General features: G+C 48.1%; 2 protein-coding genes across 5 annotated transcripts in view; both read left to right on the top strand.

Moving 5' to 3' along the window:
• The window catches only part of DNAH2 (dynein axonemal heavy chain 2), a 66,229-nt gene extending 48,991 nt beyond the window's left edge, over window positions 1-17,238 (top strand). Inside the window, exons 34-44 of the mRNA XM_032236637.1 lie at window positions 1,140-1,323; window positions 1,432-1,622; window positions 4,108-4,299; window positions 7,663-7,847; window positions 10,129-10,357; window positions 13,162-13,313; window positions 15,256-15,370; window positions 15,543-15,719; window positions 15,809-15,883; window positions 16,812-16,962; window positions 17,084-17,238. Coding sequence (XP_032092528.1) covers window positions 1,140-1,323; window positions 1,432-1,622; window positions 4,108-4,299; window positions 7,663-7,847; window positions 10,129-10,357; window positions 13,162-13,313; window positions 15,256-15,370; window positions 15,543-15,719; window positions 15,809-15,883; window positions 16,812-16,962; window positions 17,084-17,238 — 1,806 coding nt within the window. The remainder of the gene's footprint in view (window positions 1-1,139; window positions 1,324-1,431; window positions 1,623-4,107; window positions 4,300-7,662; window positions 7,848-10,128; window positions 10,358-13,161; window positions 13,314-15,255; window positions 15,371-15,542; window positions 15,720-15,808; window positions 15,884-16,811; window positions 16,963-17,083) is intronic.
• A 1,270-nt stretch (window positions 17,239-18,508) lies between these two features.
• Window positions 18,509-23,466, top strand: part of KDM6B (lysine demethylase 6B) — a 99,154-nt gene continuing 94,196 nt past the window's right edge. For all 4 annotated transcript variants that reach the window (XM_032234570.1, XM_032234571.1, XM_032234569.1 and 1 more), the window contains exon 1: window positions 18,509-18,701. The gene's annotated coding sequence lies outside the window, so the exon portion shown is untranslated. The remainder of the gene's footprint in view (window positions 18,702-23,466) is intronic.

The following is a 23,466-nucleotide window of genomic DNA, read 5'->3' as shown; positions in this document are numbered from 1 at the left end:
AGTGTAAAAAATGCTTTAAAAAGTTTTTAAAAAGTTGTGATGATTGCACGGCACAGCTGATTGTCATAGCTGATCGTGGGAACCTTTTTTTGAAACTTTTTTAGTGTTTTTTAACTACAGGTAGTGTAAAAAATGCTTTAAAAAGTTTTTAAAAAGTTCTGATGATTGCGCGGCGCAGCTGTTTGTCATAGCTGATCGTGGGAACCTTTTTTTGAAACTTTTTTTTAGCATTTTTTAACTACTGGTTAAAAAATGCTTTAAAAAAGTTTAAAAATAGTTCTGATGATTGCACGGCACAGCTGATTGTCATAGCTGATCGTGGGAACCTTTTTTTGAAACTTTTTAAAATGTTTTTTAACTACCGGTAGTGTAAAAAATGCTTTAAAAAGTTTTTAAAAAGTTGTGATGATTGCGCGGCACAGCTGAATGCCATAGCTGATCGTGGGAACCTTTTTTTTAAACGTTTTTTTAGCGTTTTTTAACTACAGGTAGTGTAAAAAATGCTTTTAAAAGTTTTTAAAAAGTTGTGATGATTGCGCGGCACAGCTGATTGCCATAACTGATCGTGTGAACCTTTTTTTTGAAACTTTTTAAAGCATTTTTTAACTACCGGTGAAAAAATGCTTTAAAAAAGTTTTTAAAAAGTTCTGATGATTGCGCGGCAATCTTGTCCTGCCTTCGGGGGCTTTGGAGAATAGTGGGGGGGGCCTCTTCTTTGGGGCAGCCTCTCAAATACTGGAATTCTGCTATCATGTCATCCCCCGTCCTTCTCTTTGTTAAACTAACAGAATAACAGAAGAGAATTTGGAGGTCATCTAGTCCAACCCCCTGCTGAAGCAGAAGATCTTATACCATTTTAGACAAATGGCCGTCCAGTCTTCTCTTAAACACCTCCAGTGATGGAGGACCCACAACTTCTGGTGGCAAGCAGTCCCCCTGGTTAATTGTCCTCACTGTCAGGAAGTTTCTCCTTAATTCTAGGTTGCTTCTCTCCTTGGTTAGTTTCCATCCATTGTTTCTTGTCCTGCCCTCAGGTGCTTTGGAGAACAGGTTGAACCCCCCTCTTCTTTGAGACAGCCCCTCAAATACTCAGATGCTAACTCCATCTTATCCTCTCCTCTCCTGCTTTCTGCTTGCAGGTGGTGGACGACTCCACCACAAAGACCCCGCTGATCTTCGTCCTGTCTTCGGGTGTCGACCCCACCTCCTCCCTGCTTCAGCTGGCAGAGCAGTCGGGCATGGCTCAACGTTTCCATGCCCTGTCCTTGGGTCAGGGCCAGGCACCCATCGCCACGCGTATGATTAAGGACGGGGTCCACCAGGGTGAGTGCCAAGCCCTTTCCTCTCCCTTACCGGGACGGGCAACTTCATCTTCATCACTCCTCAATCCGGGAAGCCTTGGTGAGTCTTCCTGGGCCTTCACCTCCACAGGTAACTGGGTCTTCCTGGCCAACTGTCACCTGTCTCTGTCCTGGATGCCACAGCTGGACAAACTGGTGGAACAGCTGCAGGTCGAAGAGCCGCACCCTTCCTTCCGCCTGTGGCTGAGCTCCAGCCCCCACCCCGAATTCCCCATCTCTATCCTGCAGGCGGGCATCAAAATGACAACGGAACCCCCCACGGTAAGAACGGAGAGCCCCTGGGAGGGGGCCGAGTCTTTCCCAAGCTAGCCCCAAATGTGCCCTGCAAGTACCTGTCATCCAGAAAGCGCGCACACAGGTAACTGATTCAGCAGGATTCCTTAACTTCTCTTTACATATGATATAACACACGAAGTAAAGATACAATACCAAAAGCGGGTTTTCCAACGGGGTAGCAAATACAAGCAAAACGCAGGCAGAGAAGAGTTTCAGTTCAGAGCGGCAGACTAGTTTAGAACTCCGCACAGACTCGGAACTGCAGAGCTAAGTCAAGCCCAGGCTCCTTGCTGTCTTCTTGTTGCTCACCCAGCAAATACTCCGAAACAGCCCTCTTCGGCTGTCCCAATTGCCACGTCGATTCATTGGCTGACCTTGTTGCCATGTCTTTGCACTGTCATACACACCGTCAGTAACACTTTACGGTTTCATCTTCTCTCGGTCTAAGCCAGGGGTGTCAAACACAAGGCCCGTGGGCCGGAACTGGCCCGCGATGTGGTCGGATCCGGCCTGCAGGGCTGTCTGTGACTTTGGCCCAGTCTGCTCAATGCAAAGAGGAAATATGCCAGTAATTTGGGGAATGGCGTCAAGCTGGCCACACCCACGCAGTCAGCCACACCCACCCAGTCGTCCACCACCACCCCGCCCTTCAACACCCAGAATTCCCCAGCCGGCTGGCTCTTTTTTCCCCACTTTGCTGAAGTCAAGATATATTACGTTTGACACCTTCCCACCGTCTATTAAGAAAGTTACCCTATCCAAAAAAAAGGAAGGAAGGAAGGAAGGAAATAATCTCGCCACCTTTCTTCTTCTCCTATCCATGCTGACTTCTGGCAAACGCTTGCTGGCTGGGGGATTCTGGGAGTTGAAGTCCGCAAGTCTTCAAGTTGCCAAGTTTGGAGATTTCTGTTCTACACAAACACACAACCTGGCCGCAGATTGAGACAGTGAGGTGGTTGGGGAGGAACATGGGCCAGTCCTGGTGTCTGGAGGCGTGGCACGACATAACCGCGCTCGACTAAGCTGCGCCCAATTAAACTGCGTCGCTGACGTCATCAACAGGGCGACAACAGCCAGCGCGGAGAAAGAAGGGCGCTTTAAATAGCGCTTTGAAAGCAAGCCGATTCAACTTAAGGTAAGGGTTAGGTTTAGGGTTAGGTTTAGGGTTAGGTTAAGGGTTAGGGTTAGGTTTAGGGTTAGGTTAAGGGTTAGGATTAGGTTTAGGGTTAGGTTAAGGGTTAGGGTTAGGGTTAGGATTAGGGTTAGGTTTAGGGTTAGGTTAAGGGTTAGGGTTAGGTTTAGGATTAGGTTTAGGGGTTAATTTTAGGTTTAGCGTTTACAGCGTGCTTCTGTCTCCGTGCTGTTGTTACGCTGTTGATGACGTCAGCTACGCGGTTTCGTCGAGCGCGGTTTAGTCGAACGCGGTTTTGTGGTGGAACCGTCTGGAGGAGGCTCAGATGAGGGCTCTGCATCGGATCATGAAACCCTGCATCGCGCTTGGGGTTAAACCAAGGCGCGCACCTCTCCCAGCTCCTTCCGCGGCTTCCCTATAGGGCTCTTAGCGGCATGGTGCAGATGGGCGGGGGGGGGAACGAGCGGACGAGCGGCGACCAGGTGGGCGGTGAGCGAGCGAGGGGGGTTTCAACGCTGGAACCGGTTCTAAACGGCCCGCTAGATTTGTGGAACCGCTCCTAGCGAACCGGTTAGAACCGGCAGGAACCCACCCCTGGCCTGGCATCTCTCCAAGCCAGATAAGGTCTGTGACCGTAAATCCTCCTTTGGGAGACTTTGCTGGATGTAAAGGAGCAGACTTTACCGTGACCCGTCAAAACCGCGGAGGACAAAATCGCGCTCGACGAAAGCGCGCATGTGATGTCGTCATAGCGTGACGAAAAAAATTAAAAATTGAAATAAAATTAAAATTAAAGCAAGCCGATTCACATAAAGGTAAGGGTTAGGGTTAGGGTTAGGGTTAGGGTTAGGTTAAGGGTTAGGGTTAGGGTTAGGGTTAGGTTTAGGTTAAGGGTTAGGGTTAGGTTTAGAGCATTAGGGTTACGTTTAGCGTTAGGTTAAGGGTTAGCGTTAGGTTTAGCGTTACGTTAACGGTTAGGTTTAGGGTTAGATTTAGGGTTAGGTTAAGGGTTAGGTTTAGGGTTAGGTTTGGGGGGTTTAGGATAAGGTTTTCGCTTTATTTTTACATTTTTCGATCACAGCGCGATGTTTTCGTCGCGCTGTGATGACGTCAAATGCGCGCTTTCGTCGAGCGCGATTTTGTCCTCCGCGGTTTTGTGGTGGAACCGAGTTTACATAAAAGGGGTTTTTGTCGGGGCCCGCGGTTTGCTTCAGGCTCTCGCGAAGCCTCGGTCAGCCCTTTCTCCATCCAAACAATCGGCCCGTCAAGTATCTACAACGTTTCATCGTGGATCTTCTTCACTTTCCCAAACCGGCCCTCCTGGCTTGTCTCCCGCAGGGCTTGAAGGCGAACATGAAGCGCTTGTACCAGCTGATCACGGACCCCCAGTTCAACCGCTGCACCAAGCCCAGCAAGTACAAGAAGTTGCTCTTCGCCCTCTGCTTCTTCCACAGCGTCCTGCTGGAGCGCAAGAAGTTCCTGCAACTCGGCTGGAACATCATCTACGGCTTCAACGACTCCGATTTTGAGGTGGGGGTGGGTCGCCTTCGATGGAGGCGATGGGGGGGCAGGTGGGACAGGAGAGACATCGAAAGCTGGGGGATGGGCTCCGTGAACTCTGGCTTGGTGGCCTGATGGCCTGACCCTAATCCTAATCCCTAACGCTAATCCTAATCTTAATCCTAATCTGTTCTGTCTTGGTGACCTGACCTTAATTCTTAACCCTAATGCTAATCTTAATCCTAATCCTAACCTGGTCTGGCCTGATGGCCTGACTCTAACCCTAATCCTAATCTTATTCTTAATCCAAATCTGGTCTGTCTTGGTGGCCTGATGGCCTGACCCTAATCCTAATCCCTAACGCTAATCCTAATCTTAATCCTAACCCGGACTGTCTTGGTGATCTGACACTAACACTAATCTTAATTCTAATTCTAATCCTAATCCTAACTTGGTCTGATCTGATGGCCCGACTCTAACCCTAATCTTAGTCTTAATCCAAAATCTGGTCTGTCTTGGTAGCCGGATGGCCTGACCCTAATCCTAATTCTTAACCCTGACGCGAATCCTAATGCTATCCTGCTCTGGCTTGGTGGCATGATGGTCTGACCCTAATCCTAATCCCTAACACTAATCCTAATCTTGATCCTAATCTGTTCTGTCTTGGTGACCTGACCTTAATTCTTAACCCTAATGCTAATCTTAATCCTAATCCTAACCTGGTCTGGCCTGATGGCCTGACTCTAACCCTAATCCTAATCTTATTCTTAATCCAAATCTGGTCTGTCTTGGTGGCCTGATGGCTTGACCCTAATCCTAACCCTAATCCCCAACACTAATCCTAATCTTAATCCTAACCTCGTCTGTCTTGGTGATCTGACACTAACACTAATCTTAATTCTAATCCTAATCCTAATTTGGTCTGATCTGATGGCCCGACTCTAACCCTAATCTTAGTCTTAATCCAAAATCTGGTCTGTTCTTGGTAGCCGGATGGCCTGACCCTAATCCTAATTCCTAACCCTGACGCGAATCCTAATGCTATCCTGCTCTGGCTTGGTGGCCTGATGGTCTGACTCTAGCCTTAAATGCTAATCCTAATCTTAATCCTAATCGTAACCTGGTCTGGCCTGATGGCCCGACTCTAACCCTAATCCTAATTCTAATCTATATGGGCTTCATGGCCTGATGGCCCGGCCCCCTAATCCTAATCCTAATCTTAATCCGTATCTGTTCTGTCTTGATGGCCTGATGGCCCGAATCTAATCTAATTCCTAACCGTAATGCTAATCCTATCCTCCTCTGGTCTAGTGGCCTGATGGTCTGACTCTAATCTTAAATGCTAATCCTAATCTAATCCTAACTTGGTGGCCTAACTCTAAACCGTAACCCTAATCCTAATCTATGATGGTTTGGTATCTTGATGGCCTGACCCTAATCCTAATAATGCCTAACCCTTACGCTAATCCTAATCCTAATCTATTCTGGTTTGGTGGCCTGATGGCTTGACCCTAACCCTAACCCTAATCCCCAACACTAATCCTAATCTTAATCCTAACCTGGTCTGTCTTGGTGATCTGACACTAACACTAATCTTAATTCTAATCCTAATCCTAACTTGGTCTGATCTGATGGCCTGACTCTAACCCTAATCTTAATTCTAATCTATATGGGCTTCATGGCCTGATGGCCCGGCCCCCTAATCCTAATCCTAATCTTAATCCGTATCTGTTCTGTCTTGGTGGCCTGATGGCCCGAATCTAATCTAATTCCTAACCCTAATGCTAATCCTATCCTCCTCTGGTCTAGTGGCCTGATGGTCTGACTCTAATCTTAAACGCTAATCCTAATCTAATCCTAACTTGGTGGCCTAACTCTAAACCCTAACCCTAATCCTAACCTATGATGGTTTGGTGTCTTGATGGCCTGACCCTAATCCTAATAATGCCTAACACTTACGCTAATCCTAATCCTAATCTATTCTGCTTTGGTGGCCTAATGGCTTGACCCTAATCCCAAATCTAACCTTTTCTGGTCTGATGGCCTAACTAACTCTTACCTGCTCTGGTTGTGTGGCCTATTAGCCTAACCCTGACACGGCCTGATGGCCTGACCTTAAACCTAACCCTAACCCACTTTGGCTTGATTGGCCTGATAATCTGACCCCGACCCATTACCCTTTGTGGCCCGACCCTAATTTTGTGATCCGTTGCTGGATCACCTATGTGTCTACACTGAGGGATCAAGAGAGGCGAGGGGATGTGGCTGGCAGCAGAGAGATGGATTCGGGGGTGGGTGGGTGGCGGTCAGTGGGAGACAGCTTGGCCTGGCTTCTAAGGTGCACATGAAAGGAGAAGAATGGCGGACTAGAGTAAAATTCCCCAAGAACGAGGGGGCGTATTTGAGGGAGGAGGGATAAGAAAAGATGCACAAAGCCCAGAGATGAAGAAGAAGTGGCTAAGGATAGCTATTACCGAAAATCTCCCAGGCTATACAGAAGTCCTCAACTTACGATCACAATGAACCCCCCAAAATTCCATTGCTATGCAAGGCAGTCATTCAATGAGTCTTGCCCCATTTTACGACCTTTCTTTCTGCAGGTTATGTAAATCACTGCCATTATTACGTTGTTAAATGAACCTGATCTCCCTGTTAACGTTACTCATCGGAAGGTCGCAAAAGGGGGATCCCCGCCACTGCCGTAAATACGAGTCCATTGCCAGGCGCCTGAATTTTGATCTGATGACAGTTGCTTGTCAGTGTGAAAAAAAAGGATTCTAAGTTGCTTCTCTTAGTGCCGTTGTAACTTGGAACGGTCACTGAACGAATAGTTGTAAGGATTGCCTAGATCTGTTAGGGCAAGAAGAGTTAATTTTTAGTGTGGCCCGATTCTGTCTATCATGCTGGATTGTTCAGTGTTTTTTACCCATGAAAATACATGGACTTCAACTCCCAGAATTCCCCAGCCAGCTCTTCTTTTTCCTTCACTTTGCCCAAGTCAAAGATATATTACATCTACTGCATACCCACCGTCTATTAAGAAGGTTACCCTACTTGGCTAGCTGGGGAATTCTGGGAGTTGAAGTCCTCTCGTCTTAAAGTGGCCAAGGTTGAAGACCTCTGATTTAAGACTTGTGGACTTCAACCCCCAGAATTCCCCAGCCAGCTCTCTTTTTTTTCACTTTGCTGAAATCAAGATATATTACGCTTACTGCATCCCCACCGTCTATTAAAAAAGTTACCCTACTGGGCTGGCTGGGGAATTCTGGGAGTTGAAGTCCACATGTCTTCAAGTGGCCCCGATTGCAAAAACACCATTCAGTGTCATTTTTGGCTTGGGTTGGAGATCACGCCGGGGTTCCCCTCCCCATTCCACACTCACCTGTCTGCCAGGTGTCCGAGAACCTCCTGAGCCTCTACCTGGACGAGTACGAGGACACCCCGTGGGACGCTCTGAAGTACCTGATCGCAGGGGTCAACTACGGGGGCCACGTGACGGACGACTGGGACCGACGTCTCCTGACCACCTACATCAACGACTACTTCTGCGATCAAACTGTGGCCGCCCCCTTCTACAAGTAGGCCCTGGGCTGGGGAGGGTACTCAGTGTTTCTATTCTACATTCTATTCTAATTCTGTTCTATTCTATTCTACATTCTGTATTCTATATTCTATATTCTATTCTATATTCTATATTCTATTCTACATTCTGTTCTATTCTATTCTATATTCTATTCTATATTCTATATTTTATTCTATTCTATTCTATATTCTATTCTACTTTCTACATTCTACATTCTATATTCTATTCTGTATTCTATTCTATTCTAATATTCTATTCCATTCTCTATTCTATTCTATTGTTCTCTATTCTTTTCTATTCCATATTCTGTCCTCTATTCTATTGTATTCTATTCTATTCTACTCTACATTCTGTATTCTATATTCTATATTCTATATTCTATATTTTATATTCTATTCTATATTCTACATTCTGTTCTATTCTATTCTTTTCTATTATATTATATTATATATTCTATTTCTATATTCTATATTTTATTCTATTATATTCTATATTCTATTCTACTTTCTACATTCTACATTCTACATTCTATATTCTATTCTGTATTCTATTCTATTTTATTCTAATATTCTATTCCATTATTTATTCTGTTATCTATTCTTTTCTATTCCATATTCTGTCCTCTATTCTATTCTATTCTATTCTATTCTACTCTACATTCTGTATTCTATATTCTATATTCTATATTTTATATTCTATTCTATATTCTACATTCTGTTCTATTCTATTCTTTTCTATTATATTATATTATATTATATTATATTATATTATATTATATATTCTATTTCTATATTCTATATTTTATTCTATTATATTCTATTCTACTTTCTACTTTCTACATTCTACATTCTACATTCTATATTCTATTCTGTATTCTATTCTATTTTATTCTAATATTCTATTCCATTCTATTGTTCTCTATTCTTTTCTATTCCATATTCTGTCCTCTATTCTATTCTATTCTATTCTATTCTATTCTACTGTTCTGTTCTATATTCTATTCTATTCTATTCCATATTCCATTCCATTCTATTCTATTCCTATTCTATTCCACATTCTATATTCCATATTCTGTTCCGTTCCATTCCATTTCTATTCTATCCCTATCCCTGCTGGCTCTCTTCTCTTGATAACTATCCACACTTTTCTATTTTGTTTCAAAGAAGAAAGCCATTATTAGTATTAGTAGTATTAGTAGTATTTAGTATTAGTATTATTAGTATTAGTATTATTAGTATTATTATTAGTAGTAGTATTAGTATTATTAGTGGCAGTAGTATTATTAGTATTAGTAGTATTATTAGTATTATTGTTATTATTGTTATTATTTTTATTTTTATTAGTATTAGTATTATTTGTATTATTAGTAGTATTATTAGTAGTATTATTAGTAGTATTATTAGTATTATTAGTATTAGTATTATTAGTATTATTAGTATTATTAGTATTATTATTAGTAGTATTAGTATTATTATTAGTAGTATTATTAGTAGTATTATTAGTAGTATTATTAGTAGTATTATTAGTAGTATTATTAGTATTATTAGTATTATTATTAGTAGTATTATTAGTAGTATTATTAGTAGTATTATTAGTAGTATTATTAGTAGTATTATTAGTAGTATTATTAGTAGTATTAGTATTATTAGTAGCAGCAGTATTAGTAGTATTAGTAGTATTATTAGTAGCAGCAGTATTAGTAGTATTAGTAGTATTATTAGTATTATTAGTATTATTAGTATTATTAGTATTATTAGTATTATTAGTATTATTAGTATTATTAGTAGCAGCAGTATTAGTAGTATTAGTAGTATTAGTAGTATCAGTATTAGTAGTATCAGTAGTATCAGTAGTATTAGTATTATTAGTATTATTAGTATTATTAGTATTATTAGTATTATTAGTATTATTAGTATTATTAGTATTATTAGTATTATTAGTATTATTATTAGTAGCAGCAGTATTAGTAGTATTAGTAGTATTAGTAGTATTAGTAGTATTAGTATTATTAGTATTAGTATTAGTATTATTGTTATTATTAGTATTAGTATTATTAGTATTAGTATTATTAGTATTATTAGTATTATTAGTATTATTTGTGTTATTTGTATTATTTGTATTATTTATTTGTATTATTATCAACAATGATAATGATAATAATAATAATTTGTTTTGCAATAAAAGCTTGAACAAAGCTCAGTGTGTAGCCACCTGTCCTTTGCATGGGGTTCGAGCACTGCACGCCTTCTCCTAAGCACTCCCGGTTCTCTCGGCAGGCTAACGGTGTTGGACACTTACTACATCCCCAAGGACGGCAACCTCTCCTCTTACAAGGAGTACATCAGCCTCCTGCCGGGCATGGACCCCCCGGAGGCCTTCGGCCAGCACCCCAACGCCGACGTGGCCTCGCAGATCACTGAGGCCCGGACCCTCTTCGAAACGCTGCTCTCCCTCCAGCCACAAACCACCCCCACCGGAGTAGCCGGGCAGAGCCGCGAGGACAAGGTAACGGCCTCTTCGCGAAACCTGGTTTGGCCCGGTTCGAGCTGCTCGTGTCATAGACAGAGATGTCCAAGCGGGTTCAGCTTGGCGCGGGTGCCAACCAGAGCCGGACGCGAGAGGCGGTTCCGGGAAGTTTTATCCGAGTATTCCAGCGAAGGGCTCCCGTCGGCTAAAGGAGCCAAGACCGATACACAAATACAAATTTTATACAGTTATGATAACGTCCTTAATAACTCCCTGAATCATAACTGTATCACATTTGCGACTTCCTTAGTTACCCCTCATTGCTTCCCTGACACGTGTTTCTTTCGATCGGATTCCTCCACGGGTAGTCCTCAACTTACGACCGCGGTGGAGCCCACAATTTGGGTTGCTAAACGAGACGTTTGTTCAGGGAATTTGGTCCCGGTCTAGGACTCTTCTTGCCGCGGTTGTTAAGTGAATCCATGCAGTTGTTAAGTTAATGAGTTGAGTAGAATAGAATAGAATAGAATAGAATAGAATAGAATAGAAAATATGGAATGGAATAGAGAATAGAATAGAATAGAATATAGAATGGAATGAAATTGAATTGAATAAAATTCAGAATAAAATAGAATAGAATAGAATTCAGATTAGAATAGAATTCAGAATAGAATAGAATAGAAATCAGAATAGAATTGAATTGAATTCAGATTAGAATAGAATAGAAATCAGAATAGAATAGAATAGAATATAGAATGGAATGGAATAAAATTCAGAATAGAATAGGATAGAATTCAGAATAGAATAGAATAGAATTCAGATTAGAATAGAATATAAAATGGAATAGAATAAAATTCAGAATAGAATAGAACAGAATTCAGAATAGAATAGAATAGAAATCAGAATAGAATAGAATTGAATTCAGAATAGAATAGAATTCAGAATAGAATAGAAATCAGAATATAATAGAATTGAATTCAGATTAGAATAGAATAGAAATCAGAATAGAATAGATTAGAATATAGAATGGAATGGAATGGAATTGAATTCAGAATAGAATAGAATAGAATTCAGATTAGAATAGAATAGCAGATTAGAATAGAACAGACGACAGAGGGATACAGAACAAAAGCAGAATAACAGAGTTGGAAGGGACCTTGGAGGTCTTCTAGTCCAACCCGCTGCTCAAGCAGGAAACCATGCACCACTTCAGACAAATGACATGGCCATTAAGCGAATCCAGTTTCCCCAGGGACTTCGCTGGTCAGAAGGTCGCAAAAGGGGATCACGTGACCCCAGGACACTATGACCGTCATAAATATGAGTCAGTGGCCGAGCGTCCGTATTTTGATCAGGTGGCCATGGGGATGCTGCTATGGTCGTAAGTGTGGGAAACGGTCATAAGTCACTTTTTTCAGTGCCGTTGCAACTTTAAACGGTCACAAAGTGAAGGGTCGTACTTCGAGGACCACCTGTAGGTATCAGCAATGCATAATATTTTGGCCTGGCCCTTCTCCCTGCCTTTAGCCGCAGATATCAGGAAAATCTGCGGCTTTAGCCTGTTCCTTACCCAGGGGATCCTTGAGGTCATACAGACAACCCCTTCTGGGTGCGGGTATCCAAAGCGCTAATGCATCCTTTGAAGTCCATTGGCTCCTCTGATAAACCAGCCAGTCAGAACAGAGCTGGAAGGGACCTTGGAGGTCTTCTAGTCCAGCCCTCTTGCACAAGCAGGAGACCCTAGACCAGGAGTTCAGCAACCTTAAACACTCAAGGAGCCACAAAGGTCGTCACCGGAAGCCCCCCCCCCCCTTCAATTCTGGAGCCAACAGGAAGTCCGGTTCCCGAACCATAGAGTCTCCTCCTAGCACGGCACCCTTTTTCCTCTTCCTTTCCTAACCGAAAGCCCTATCAATTGTGGAGCTGACCGGAAAACCCGCCTCTTGCCATAGAGTCTCCCTCTGGTGCTTCTCTCCCCCCCTCCCAACCGGAAGCTCCTCTCAAAATTGTGGTCCCTGGTGACAGGGAGCCGCAGCAGAGGGAGGAAAGAGCCACATGCGGCTCCAGTTTGCTGATCCCTGTCATAGACCAGTGATGGCAAACCTTTTCGGCACCGAGTCCCCTAACCGGAATGCGTACCCTAGAGCATGCACACCCCAACCTCCCTGGTCTTCGGGTTTCCAGCACCCACGAAGACCAGTACGCGCGCGCCGGAACCCCAAGGAAGCCCAAAGACCATGTGGCTGGCGCACGTGCCCACAGAGAGGGCCCAGTGTGCCATAGTTTTGCCATCCTGGCCCTATCCCATCACTAATGGTTGCTCAGTTCCTTCTTAAAATTGAGGGAGCACCCAGTTTCTGGTGGCAGGCAGTTCCGCGGATAAATTAATTGAGTAACAGCATTGGAAGGGACCTTGGAGATCTTCTAGTCCAACCCCCTTGCTCAAGCAGGAGACCCTATATCCCATTTCAAACCAATGGCTGTCCGATCTCTTCTTCAAAACCTCTAGTGTTGGAGCACCTACAACTTCTAGTGGCAAGCAGTTCCCCTGGTTAATCGTCCTCGGGAAATTCTTCCTTAATTCCAGGTTGCTTCTCTTCTGGGTTAGTTTCCATCCGTTGCTTCTTGTCCTGCCTTTGGGGGACTTTGGAGAAGAGGATGACCCCCCCCCTTTCTTTTGGGCAGCCCCACAAATACTGGAAAACTGCTATCTCTATTTTAGCCTCCAGCTCCCTCATCCTCTTAGCTGCTCTTCTTCTCTTCAGCTCCCCCTAGTGGGAAACAAGAGACTTGACAGATCTCTCGTCACCTTGCTCTCTTATGCGTCCCTTTCTCCCGGGCAGGTTCTGGAGCTCTCCTCTGACGTGCGGAGCAAGATTCCCGAGGAGATCGACTACGAGGGCACCTGCAAGGTGCTCTCCACTGATCCCTCCCCTCTCAATGTCGTCCTGTTGCAAGAGATCCAGCGTTACAACTCCTTGTTGCAGATCATCAGGTGAGGGGGTGGCCACCCGCTCCTTCATCCGTGGGGTGGTGAGGGTTTTTTTTGGGGGGGGTTGTCATCCCTGGTTTTCAAATCCAAAATAGAGCATCCCGGGGTCAAAACACCAGAGCTTTCCCCTTTTTATTCATTGTAGTAGAGACACTCCTCGACTTACGACCATACCTTTCTGTGGCTAAGTGAGACTGTGGTTGTTTTGCCCCATTTTACCTCCGTTCTTGCCGGCGTTGTTAAGTGAATCCCTGTAGGTATAAAGTTAGCACAGTTGTTAAGTGAATTCGTGCAGTTGTTAATGACACGGTCATTAAATGAATCCATTGACTCTGCTGGTCAGTAGGTCGCAAAAGGGGATCACATTATCCCAGGAGACTACAGCCGTCATAAATATGAGTCAGTGGCCAAGCGCCTTAATTTGATCCCGTGACCATGGGGATGCTGCAACGGTCCTAAGTTTGGAAAATGGTTGTATGACACTTTCCCCAGTGCTGTTGTATCTCTGCACGGTCACTAAACAAGGACTGTTTGTAGTTCCTTCCAGGAACTGCAGGTGTCCTGAAGAAAGATTGGCCTGTTTCATCCTGGATGTTGGATTATTTGGAGTGAACTATGATAGTTTAAGCACTTAGACCCATGTTTCTCAGCTTTGATAACTTTACGATGGGCGGACTTCACCTCCCAGAATTCCCCAGTCAGCATTGAATTACAAGTAACAATGGCTGTGATTTTAAAATGAAGTTTGAATTTAATTGCAATCAAATTTAATTAAAAAGCATACTTGGAATGATGAAGTGGAAGTGTCTATGGATGACAAAAAATTAGACAGAGAAGGGAAAGATGTACAGGCTGTCCTCAACTTACAACAGATTATTTAGTGACCATTTGAAGTTACAGCGGCACTGAAAAAGTGACTTAGGACTGTTTTTCACACTTACGACGATCGCTGCGTCTATAGCATCACTTGATCTAAATTCAGACGCTTGGGAACTGTCTCATATTTATGATGGTCCAGGGTCCTGAGGTCACCTGATCCCCTTTTGTGACCTTCTGCCAAGTCAGGTCAATGCGGAAGCTGGATTCACTTAACGACCTAGTTACTCACTTAACAACTGCAGCCGTTCGCTTAACAACGGTGGCAGGAAAGGTGGTAAAACGGGGGAAAAGTCATTTAACTGTTTCACTTAGCATCAGAAACTTGGGGGTCCATTTTGGAATGGAAATGAGTGGTGCGGTGGCCTAGAGGTGGAGCTCTCGCCTCCCAATCAGGAGGCTGTGAGTTCGATCCTAGGTAGATGCAGATTATTTCTCTCTTCGAGCACAATGAGAATAAGCTGCTGAACAAAACTCGGCATTGGCAACAGGGAAGGGCATCCGGCCAGTAAACATTCAGTGCCATTCAGTTGCCTAAGACTCCACCCCTCAAGGGATTATGGCGTCTTTAAAAGAGGATGATGATGTTGATTGTGGAATGGTAATGTCGGAGAGTCATAAGTCGAGGGCTGCCTGTGCAGACTTTAGGCGCAGATGATGAAGCGAAAAAGCCGAGGATGGGAAAACGTGTACAAGGCAATTGGGAGAGAATCTGAGAGATCGTGCGTAGTTATTTTTATTTATTTTGTTTCGGAAAATTGATATTGCCGCCTGCTCGCACTCTTAAACACGGATAGAAAAACCACGTGAAAGAGATAAAAATTGCAAAATAAGAAATTATTACAATTATAAGCCCCCCCAACCCCCCACCCTGGCAACGACACACATTCATACAAACCGTAATGCTTAGAAAGCGATCGTCGCCGATCGTGTTCCTCTTTCTTCTATGGGGAGCATGGGCTTCGGCGTCCTTTCCCCCCCGCCCAGCCCTAAACTGTGTGTCCAATGCACACACCCGAGCAAGCACCCCACCCCATTATTCTGGCCCCTGCTTGTCCCCCTTTTACAGCTCGTCGCTGGTGGAGCTGGAGAAAGGCATTCAAGGCCTAGTGGTCATGTCGACGGATCTGGAAGAGATTTTCAATTGCATTTTCGACGCCCGCGTGCCCCCCATGTGGGAAAGGGTGAGGATCTCCCGGCTGCTCATGGCCACCACCTTCCTCCTTTTGACCCCTGGGCGGTCTCCTCTGCCCCGTGGCCTCTTCGCAGGCACGGAGACTCCGGTCTCTGGAGAAAGACCCCCTTCCTCAAATACGGCCAACTCTGGCTGCCTCCCCTCCTTTTGTCCCCCTACAGGCCTACTCTTCCCAAAAGCCCCTGGCCGCCTGGACCCGGGATCTGGGCCTGCGGGTGGAACAGTTTGCTCGCTGGGCGAAGACGGCTCACCCGCCCGTTCTCTTCTGGCTCTCGGGCTTCACCTTCCCCACTGGGTTCCTGACGGCGGTTTTGCAGGCCGCCGCACGGCAGAACAACGTACGGAGGGCGCGCGGTGGGGAGGGCACCGGGTCGGATGGACCCATCCTCGAGGGGCCTGACACCCGTTTTTTTTGGGGGGGGTGTAGATCTCTGTGGACACCCTGAGCTGGGAGTTCATCGTCTCCACGGTGGACGATAACAATCTGGTGTACCCCCCGAAGGTGAGTGCTCCCCCCCTCCCATCAAATTAAGCACCCCTCCCCCAAATAAGCACCTTGCCGCTCTGACCAAGGCAAGCACCCCCCTCCTCTCCCCCCCACGGTAAGCCCCTCTTTCCTAGGAAGTACCCCTCCCCTCCGTCTAAGGGGTGCACCAGTGTTGGATTCCGACCGGTTCGTATCGGTTCGACCGAACCGGTCGTGTTTCGGCAGCCGGGGTCTCTGGACTCGGCAGCCCAGGCCTGCCACGCCAACGAACAGTGCCGCCATCTTGCTTTTGGCGCCCCCTCCCCTCCCCTCTCCCTCCCAGTAAGTGCCCCTCCCCTCCTCCAAGGTAAGCAACCCCTCCCCTTCTGTTCCCCCCAGTAAGCCCACTCCCCCCCCACCGTAAGTGCTCCCTCCTCTCCCCTCCTCCCAAAGGAAGCACCCTTCCCTTCCCCCAGTAAGTGCCCCTCCCCCTCCTACCTAGGTAAACGCCCTCTCCTCCCCTCCCAAGGTAAGCCCCCTCCCACAATAAGTGTCCCCTCACCTCCGAAACACCCGCTTTCCGCCCCTCCCCCCAGGAAAGTGACCCCTTCACCACAAGGGAAGCACCCCCTCCCCTTTGCTCACTTATTAAGCCCCCTCCCCTCCTGTCTAGGTAGAAGCCCCCTCCTCCCCCCCTTACCTAGGTAGAAGCCCCCTCCTCCTTCATCCCTCCTAGGTAGAAGCCCCCTCCCCCCTCCTACCTAAGTAGAAGCCCCCTCCTCCTTCTCCCCTCCTAGGTAGAAGCCCCCTCCTCCCGCCCCAAGTTGAGTACCCCCTCCCCTGAGTTAAGCCCCCCATTCCCCTCCGCTCCCAAGACAGATGCCCCCTTCTCTGACCCTCTGTTGCCAAGGGAAGGAGGCCGCTTCACCCTCTGCCCTCCCTCCCTCCCCCCCCCCCCATGCAGGAGGGCGTGTGGATCCGGGGTCTCTTCCTGGAGGGGGCCGGCTGGGACAAGAAGAACTCCTGCCTGGTGGAGGCCGAGCCCATGCAGCTGGTCTGCCCCATCCCCACCATCCACTTCAAGCCGGTGGAGAACAAGAAGAAGGCTGGCAAAGGTGGGCACCAGTGGGCATCGCGGGCAGCCGGGAGTCGGTGGGGAGCCTCAGCTGGTTCTTCCCCTTGACCCTGGCTCTCCTCTCTCTCTCTCTCTCTCTCTCCCTCCCTCCCCACCTCCAGGCATCTACTCCTGCCCTTGCTACTACTACCCCAACCGGGCGGGCACCTCCGGGCGCCCCTCCTTCGTCATCGGCGTGGATCTGCGCTCCGGAGCGATGCCCCCTGACCACTGGATCAAGCGTGGCACCGCCCTGCTTATGAGCCTGGATACATGAAGCTGGGGGGGGGGGAGAGCACAGACCCCCCTCTCCGCCACTTCTAAACGCCCCCCCCCCACCCTCTAGGAAATTTTAAATAAAGCTATTTGGTGACTGTTTCTAGCTGTGGTCCTCCCCGCCTTGCCCACCCCCCCCGCCCGCCTCCAGAGGGGGTCCCCGGCAAAGTTTGGGGGGGCTCCATTCCAGGCACACGTCCCACAAGTTTATAGATGGAGGGGGCGTTGAGCAGCTCCCCCAACCCAAGGCTTTGGGGTGACAGCCCCCCCCCCGAGGCGTGAGGGAGGGAGGGAGAGAGGCTGCCAGCTGGGCACGAGAGAAAGGGGCGCCCTCCTTTCCTTGCCAAGTTGGGGTGGTCTACAACTTCCCCTGGCCAGGCATGGGCCAGTGGGCGGGGTTAGTGGGGGGGGGGGCGGAAGCTACTGCCCACGCCAGTTAGGGGGCTATTAATCCAGTGAGGGGGGGGGAGTTGGGGGTCTGGCTCATAGAGGAAAGGAGGGACAGAGGCTGCCAACTGAGCACATGGAGAGAAAGGGGCAAGCTCCTTTCCTTGCCAAAAGGGGGTGGTCTACGTGCCTCGGGGTGCCCCTTCCCCATGGCAGGTATGAGCCAGGGGGCGAGGTGAGCAGGGAGGGGCGGGCTAATGCCCAGGCTAGATGGCGGAGGCTGATGGGAGGGGGGCAGTTGGGGGCATGGGATGGAAGGAGGGCACAAGGAGAGCGTGGGGCACCCTCCTTGTCAATCCGGGGTGGTCTACATGCCTCGGGGTGCCCCTTCCCCATGGCAGGTATGAGCCAGGGGGCGAGGTGAGCAGGGAGGGGCGGGTTAATGCCCAGGTTAGATGGGGGGGCTAAGGAAGCCGATGAGAGGGGGCAGTTGGGGGCATGGGATGGAAGGAGGGCACAAGGAGAGCATGGGGCACCCTCGTTAATCCGGGGTGGTCTGTATGCCTCGGGGTGGCCCTTCTGGGCAGGCAGGAACCAGGAGGCGGGGTGAGCTAGTGCCCAGCCAGTTAGGATGGGGGGGGGGGTAATTAAGCCAGTGTAGGGGGGGCAGTTGGAGGTCCCGCTTACCCAGAGAGGGACAGTGCCAGCTGGGCATCAAGCAGAGAAAGGGTGCCCCTTCCCTTCCTTGCCAAGACAGGGCTGGTCTACGTGCCTCGGGGTGCCCCTTCCTCCAGGGGGCGGGGAGATTGGGGAGGGGGCGTGGCGAGGGAGGGGCGGCTCGTGCCCAGGCAGCCCGAGTGACACCAGCGGGGACGGGGGGGGGGGGGAGCGCCAGTCGGGAAATTCAACTGCGCAACGGGCTGGACTTTCCAGGCACCGCCGCCCCACCCGCCACAGGGGACGGGGGGGGGGAGGGAAGGCAGCCCACCCCTCCCTCCCCATGGGCGAGGAATGCCAGCCTGGGGGTCCCGGCAGGACCTGGGCGAGGGGGGGTCTTCAGCTGCCCCGCAGTGCCAGGTAAGCCGAAGTGCGCAACTTCGCCGGACTTCGTTCCCGGGACGGACTCCCCCTCCTTCTCTCCTTCCCCCCCCTCCCCCCAGAAGGGGGTCTCCAGTTGGGGAGGGGAGGCTCTCCTTCCCAAAAGGGGGGTGGTCTCCAATTTGTCTGGGAGGGGTGGAGGGGCTTCCCCTCTCCTTCCTCCCCTCTCGTCCTTCCGGGCGGGGGGAGCAGGCAAAGGGGTGGGGGTCTCCTCCTTTTGCCCCCCCCCCCAAACCGGCTGCCGCATCCCCCTCCTCCTTGGAGGGTCTCTGAGTTGCGGCTCATTGGCTTTGATCTTCCTGATTGGGGGGGGAGGCTGAGCTGAAGGCTGAGTGAGCCCCCTCCCCATGCCAGGGAAGGGATGGGGGGGGCTGCGCGTGCCACGGGCCGGGGTCTCCCCCTTCCCTTGACTGCTCTCCTCCTCCTCCTCCTCCTCTATCGATCGCGGACCCCTCGTGAAATGGGTGGGTGGGTGGGTGGGTGGAAAATCCCCCCCACTCTGTCACTCTCCCCCCCTCTTCCTTCCCCGAGGGGTCGTTTTACATCTCTTTCTTTCACTTAACCCTCGCTTGGTGGATCGGCAACAATAAGCAGCGTTGGAAGGGGCCCTGGAGGTCATCTAGCCCAACCCGCGGCCTGCTGAAGCCGGAGATTGGCTGGCTCCGCTTCTCTTCCACGCGCGATGCTGGGGACTTCGCCAACAGCCCGGCCAGGTTGCCCCTTGGGGAACTCGAACCCAGTACCCCCCCCAAACCCGCTGCACTCGCGGTTAAGCCATCATCCCTCCCTCCCTTCCTCCCTCCCTCCCTCTCTCTCTCTCTCTCTCTCTATCTATCTATCTATAACATCTATCTATCTAACTATCTATCTATCTATCTATCTATCTATCTATCTATCTATCATCTATCTATCATCTATCTATCTATCATCTATCATTCTATTGCTATATTTATCTATCTATCATTCTATTGCTATATATATCTATCTCTCTATCATTCTATTGCTATATCTATCTATCTCTCTATCTCTCTATTTCTATCTATATCTCTCTATCTATCATTCTATTGCTATATCTATCTATCTCTCTTTCTATTGCTATCTATTTCTATCCATCTATCCATCTATCCATCTATCCATCTATCCATCTATCCATCTATCTATCTATCTATCTATCTATCTATCTATCTATCTATCTATCTATCTAGGTTTAGGGGGGGACGGGACAGGCAAACAAACCAGCTTGATTCCAGAGGTGCCTATTCTCTCTTGGATGGGCATCAACCCCCCCTCCCCAATTAGAAAAAAAATAGGATTAGCACCCCCCCCCCGCCCCGCACTGGGCTGTTTTGAAATGTAAATTTAGAAATGGGGGGGGGCTCTTCCTTGCAACTGGTCTTCCTATTGGATGGCTTGGGCGAGCCCCCCAGCTGTTTGGCCCAATCGGGACCGAAGGGGGAGGGGGCTTGCCCTGTGCCACAGCTGCCTGCAAGAGAGGGTGAAGCGGGCAGAAGGAGAAGGGAAAGGAGATCTGTTGGGTTTATGTATTTATTCATTATTAATATTTATTTATTATTTATTGGGGGGCAGCCTAGAAGTGGGGAGCCTCAGTCTCTGAGCGGGACTCTCCCCATAAGCCAAATTTTCTGAAGGGGAGCCAGGATATCAAACCAATGTATTCTGCATCAAAACTTTTTCTGACTTGAAGATGGGGGGACTTCAACTCCCAGAATTCCCCAGCCGGTTTGGGGAATTCTGGGAATTGAAGTCCACCCATCTTCAAGTCAAAAAAGTTGCAAAAACTACCCTCCCCGTCCCCTCGCAATAATTTTTCCTTCCAGACCCCTGATAAACCAAACCAAACCATGATTCTCTCCCCCCCACCCACCCCCGGCCCCAAACCCGGGCTTGAATCCAATCACTGCATTATAAACCATCATTCTGGGTTTGTTTGCTGTCACCAAATCCTGGCTTGTCTCCAAATGGACATTGACTTCCCCCAAATAGACTTGGGTTTGGCTTGGCTCCGTAGCGGACCAATTTAACCAAATGGGCGTGTAGCTCCTGACCATGTACAGAGTGCCAGAAAGAGCAAAGACGTAACGCGGTAAAGAGACGGACGCGGCTGGTGAAGCACAACAGCGAATGCTCTGCGATATTCGCAATGTGGTTTTCTCCCGATGTAGGGAGGAAGGTCCCATCGTCCCCGGCCTGCAGAGCCATGGGGGAGAGAGGGATGGGAGCTGTGATCCCGCAGCTATTGCCAATGGGCGTTGTCATGCCATGGGTGGCCAGCAGAGGGCAACCAAAGATTAGGAAAGACACAGAGTTAAGAAAAAGTGGGTTGAAAAAAAAAATAAAACCTATTTTTAAAGTGTTCTTAAAAATTAAAAAAAAACCACAGTACTGTATAATGGTCAGAGCTAGAAACCAGGTGACAGTGAGTTCTAGTCCTCCTACCCCGGGCCCAAAGCCAGCTGGCTGTCTCTCAAGCCAGGATGAAGGTTCCTGAGCATATACAGAGCGCAAGCGAGCTTTGGGTGCCAATTTCAGTATCCTGGATCCCGGTTGGTTGGGTTTTTAAAAAATAAAAATAAAAGATTTGCTGCATGTTTGAGCAAAACATTCCCCCCCCCCCCGCTAATTACACTAATCCGACACCATTTGTTCACCCAACTTTAGCTAACGAACGTTTTTACGGAACACGCAAGTGTGTAAAAATCGTTTTAAAACGAAGCCGAAACTTTGGCGAACGGTTCGGGAAAGCCGCCACAGAGCCTGTTTTTTAAATATATATATATATATTTGGCTCGGTTGCACACACACACACACAGAGATATATTTTCACACCCATCCCGCTACCCCCTCCCCTCGGATGCAATGAGACCCAAACCCCTCAATCTCGCTTCTCTTATTACGCCGAATCCGAGGCTATAATTCCCGTCTTAATTACCGTTTTTAGCCAATTTAGCCGGGCCTCCCTAACACTTTTCCCCGGGTTTTAGGCCCGTATGTTGCCCGCCAGGAACCATCAGGCTTCGCATTTAATGAGCAGGTGTGAAGAACATGTTTACCAAACGCCTGGTTCTCATCTTCCCTCTCTTAGGGACTAGAAGCTTGGCGGGTTTTAACCCTCTTGGGGGTTTTGATTTCTGCCGAGACAGATGCCAGGAGGAGGACCGGAGCGAGTTGGGCAAAGCGTCTAACTCCCTCCCCCCCCCTCGCCGCTTTAAAATAATTTTTTTGGGGGGGGGGTGCTTAATTTAATTCCGGAAAGGGTGCTTCAATTCCCGCAGCGCCTGGTTCGTTGGAAATTTAAGAAGGCCCAATTCACTCCGCATGGCTGAGAGTCTGTTAGGGCCTCTCCAATCACTGCCACCATCGTCCCCAGCCCGGGTCTAGCCGCTAGGCAGCACTGTCTTTGGGGGTCTTCACTCCTCAATGAGTTTTAATTTTGAGGGGGGGGAACGCTACCCAAAGTTGTCTCTTCTGCATGCCCCCCGCTCCCGATGTCTTACGGTTTTCTTTCCTTCCTTTATAAATTAAATTTATAGGCCGTCCACCTGTGACGTTGGACAGCTTACCAACGGTTCCACCACAAAACCGCGGAGGACAAAATCACGCTCGACGAAAGCGCGCATTTGACATCATCACAGCGTGACGAAAACATTGCGCTGTGATCGAAAAATGGAAAAATAAAGCGAAAACCTTACCCTAACCCCCCCAAACCTAACCCTAAACCTAACCCTAAACCTAACCCTTAACCTAACCCTAAATCTAACCCTAAAGGTAACCCTTAACCTAACGCTAAACCTAACGCTAACCCTTAACCTAACGCTAAACGTAACCCTAACGCTCTAAACCTAACCCTAACCCTTAACCTAACCCTAACCCTAACCCTTAACCTAACCCTTACCTTTATGTGAATCGGCTTGCTTTAATTTTAATTTTATTTCAATTTTTAATTTTTTTCATCGAGCGCGATTTTGTCCTCCGCGGTTTTGACGGGTCACACTTACCAACACGGTATAAGTTTAAATATAAGTGGTCCTCGACTTACGACCACGACCGAGCCTGAACTGTCTTGTCGCTCAGCGAGAGCGGCGTCGAGTGAGTTTTCCCTCGTTTGACGAGCCTCTTTTGCCCGGGCTGTTAAGTGAATCCCTGCAGGTGTTATGGTCGCAAAAGTGGGATTCAGCCGGTTCGGATTGGTTCGACCGAACGGATAGTAGAAATCGCCGGGGGGGGGGCATCCCACCTGCCCGGGCTCTGTGCCCTCCTTCTTAGGCCTGTTTTGGACGCTGGATGCATGCGCGGAAGGGCGTGCACACGAGCAAAGAGCACGCGTGGGAGACTGGATGCATTCGTAGAAGGGACGATCGCGAAAACTGAAACCAGTCGGCACGCAGCGAACCACCGGTAGCCACGTGTGAAACCCACGCTGTGTTAGGGACACGGTCTTTAAGTGAATTTAAGCTTCCCCCCTCGCCGTTTCTGCCCCCACTGCGACCGTCGTAAACGTGTGCCCCGTTGCCGAGCATCTGAATTTCGATCGCGCGGCTGTGGGGACGCTGCGTCCTAAGTGTGAGTCGAGAGCAAAGGCTCGCAAGCCTGGAAAAGGATCGTGAGTCCGGATTTTTGTCCGTCCCATTGTAAATTTCAGCGGTCACTAAATGGGCTGCCGTAAGACGAGGAGGACCTAGATTAAAATGAAGAGGTCTTAAGTGGAAGATATATTTTTAAAAAC

This window comes from Thamnophis elegans, chromosome Z, assembly GCF_009769535.1.
Source record: "Thamnophis elegans isolate rThaEle1 chromosome Z, rThaEle1.pri, whole genome shotgun sequence".
Lineage (NCBI taxonomy): Eukaryota > Metazoa > Chordata > Lepidosauria > Squamata > Colubridae > Thamnophis > Thamnophis elegans.
This window is presented reverse-complemented; position numbering and strand designations above follow the sequence as displayed.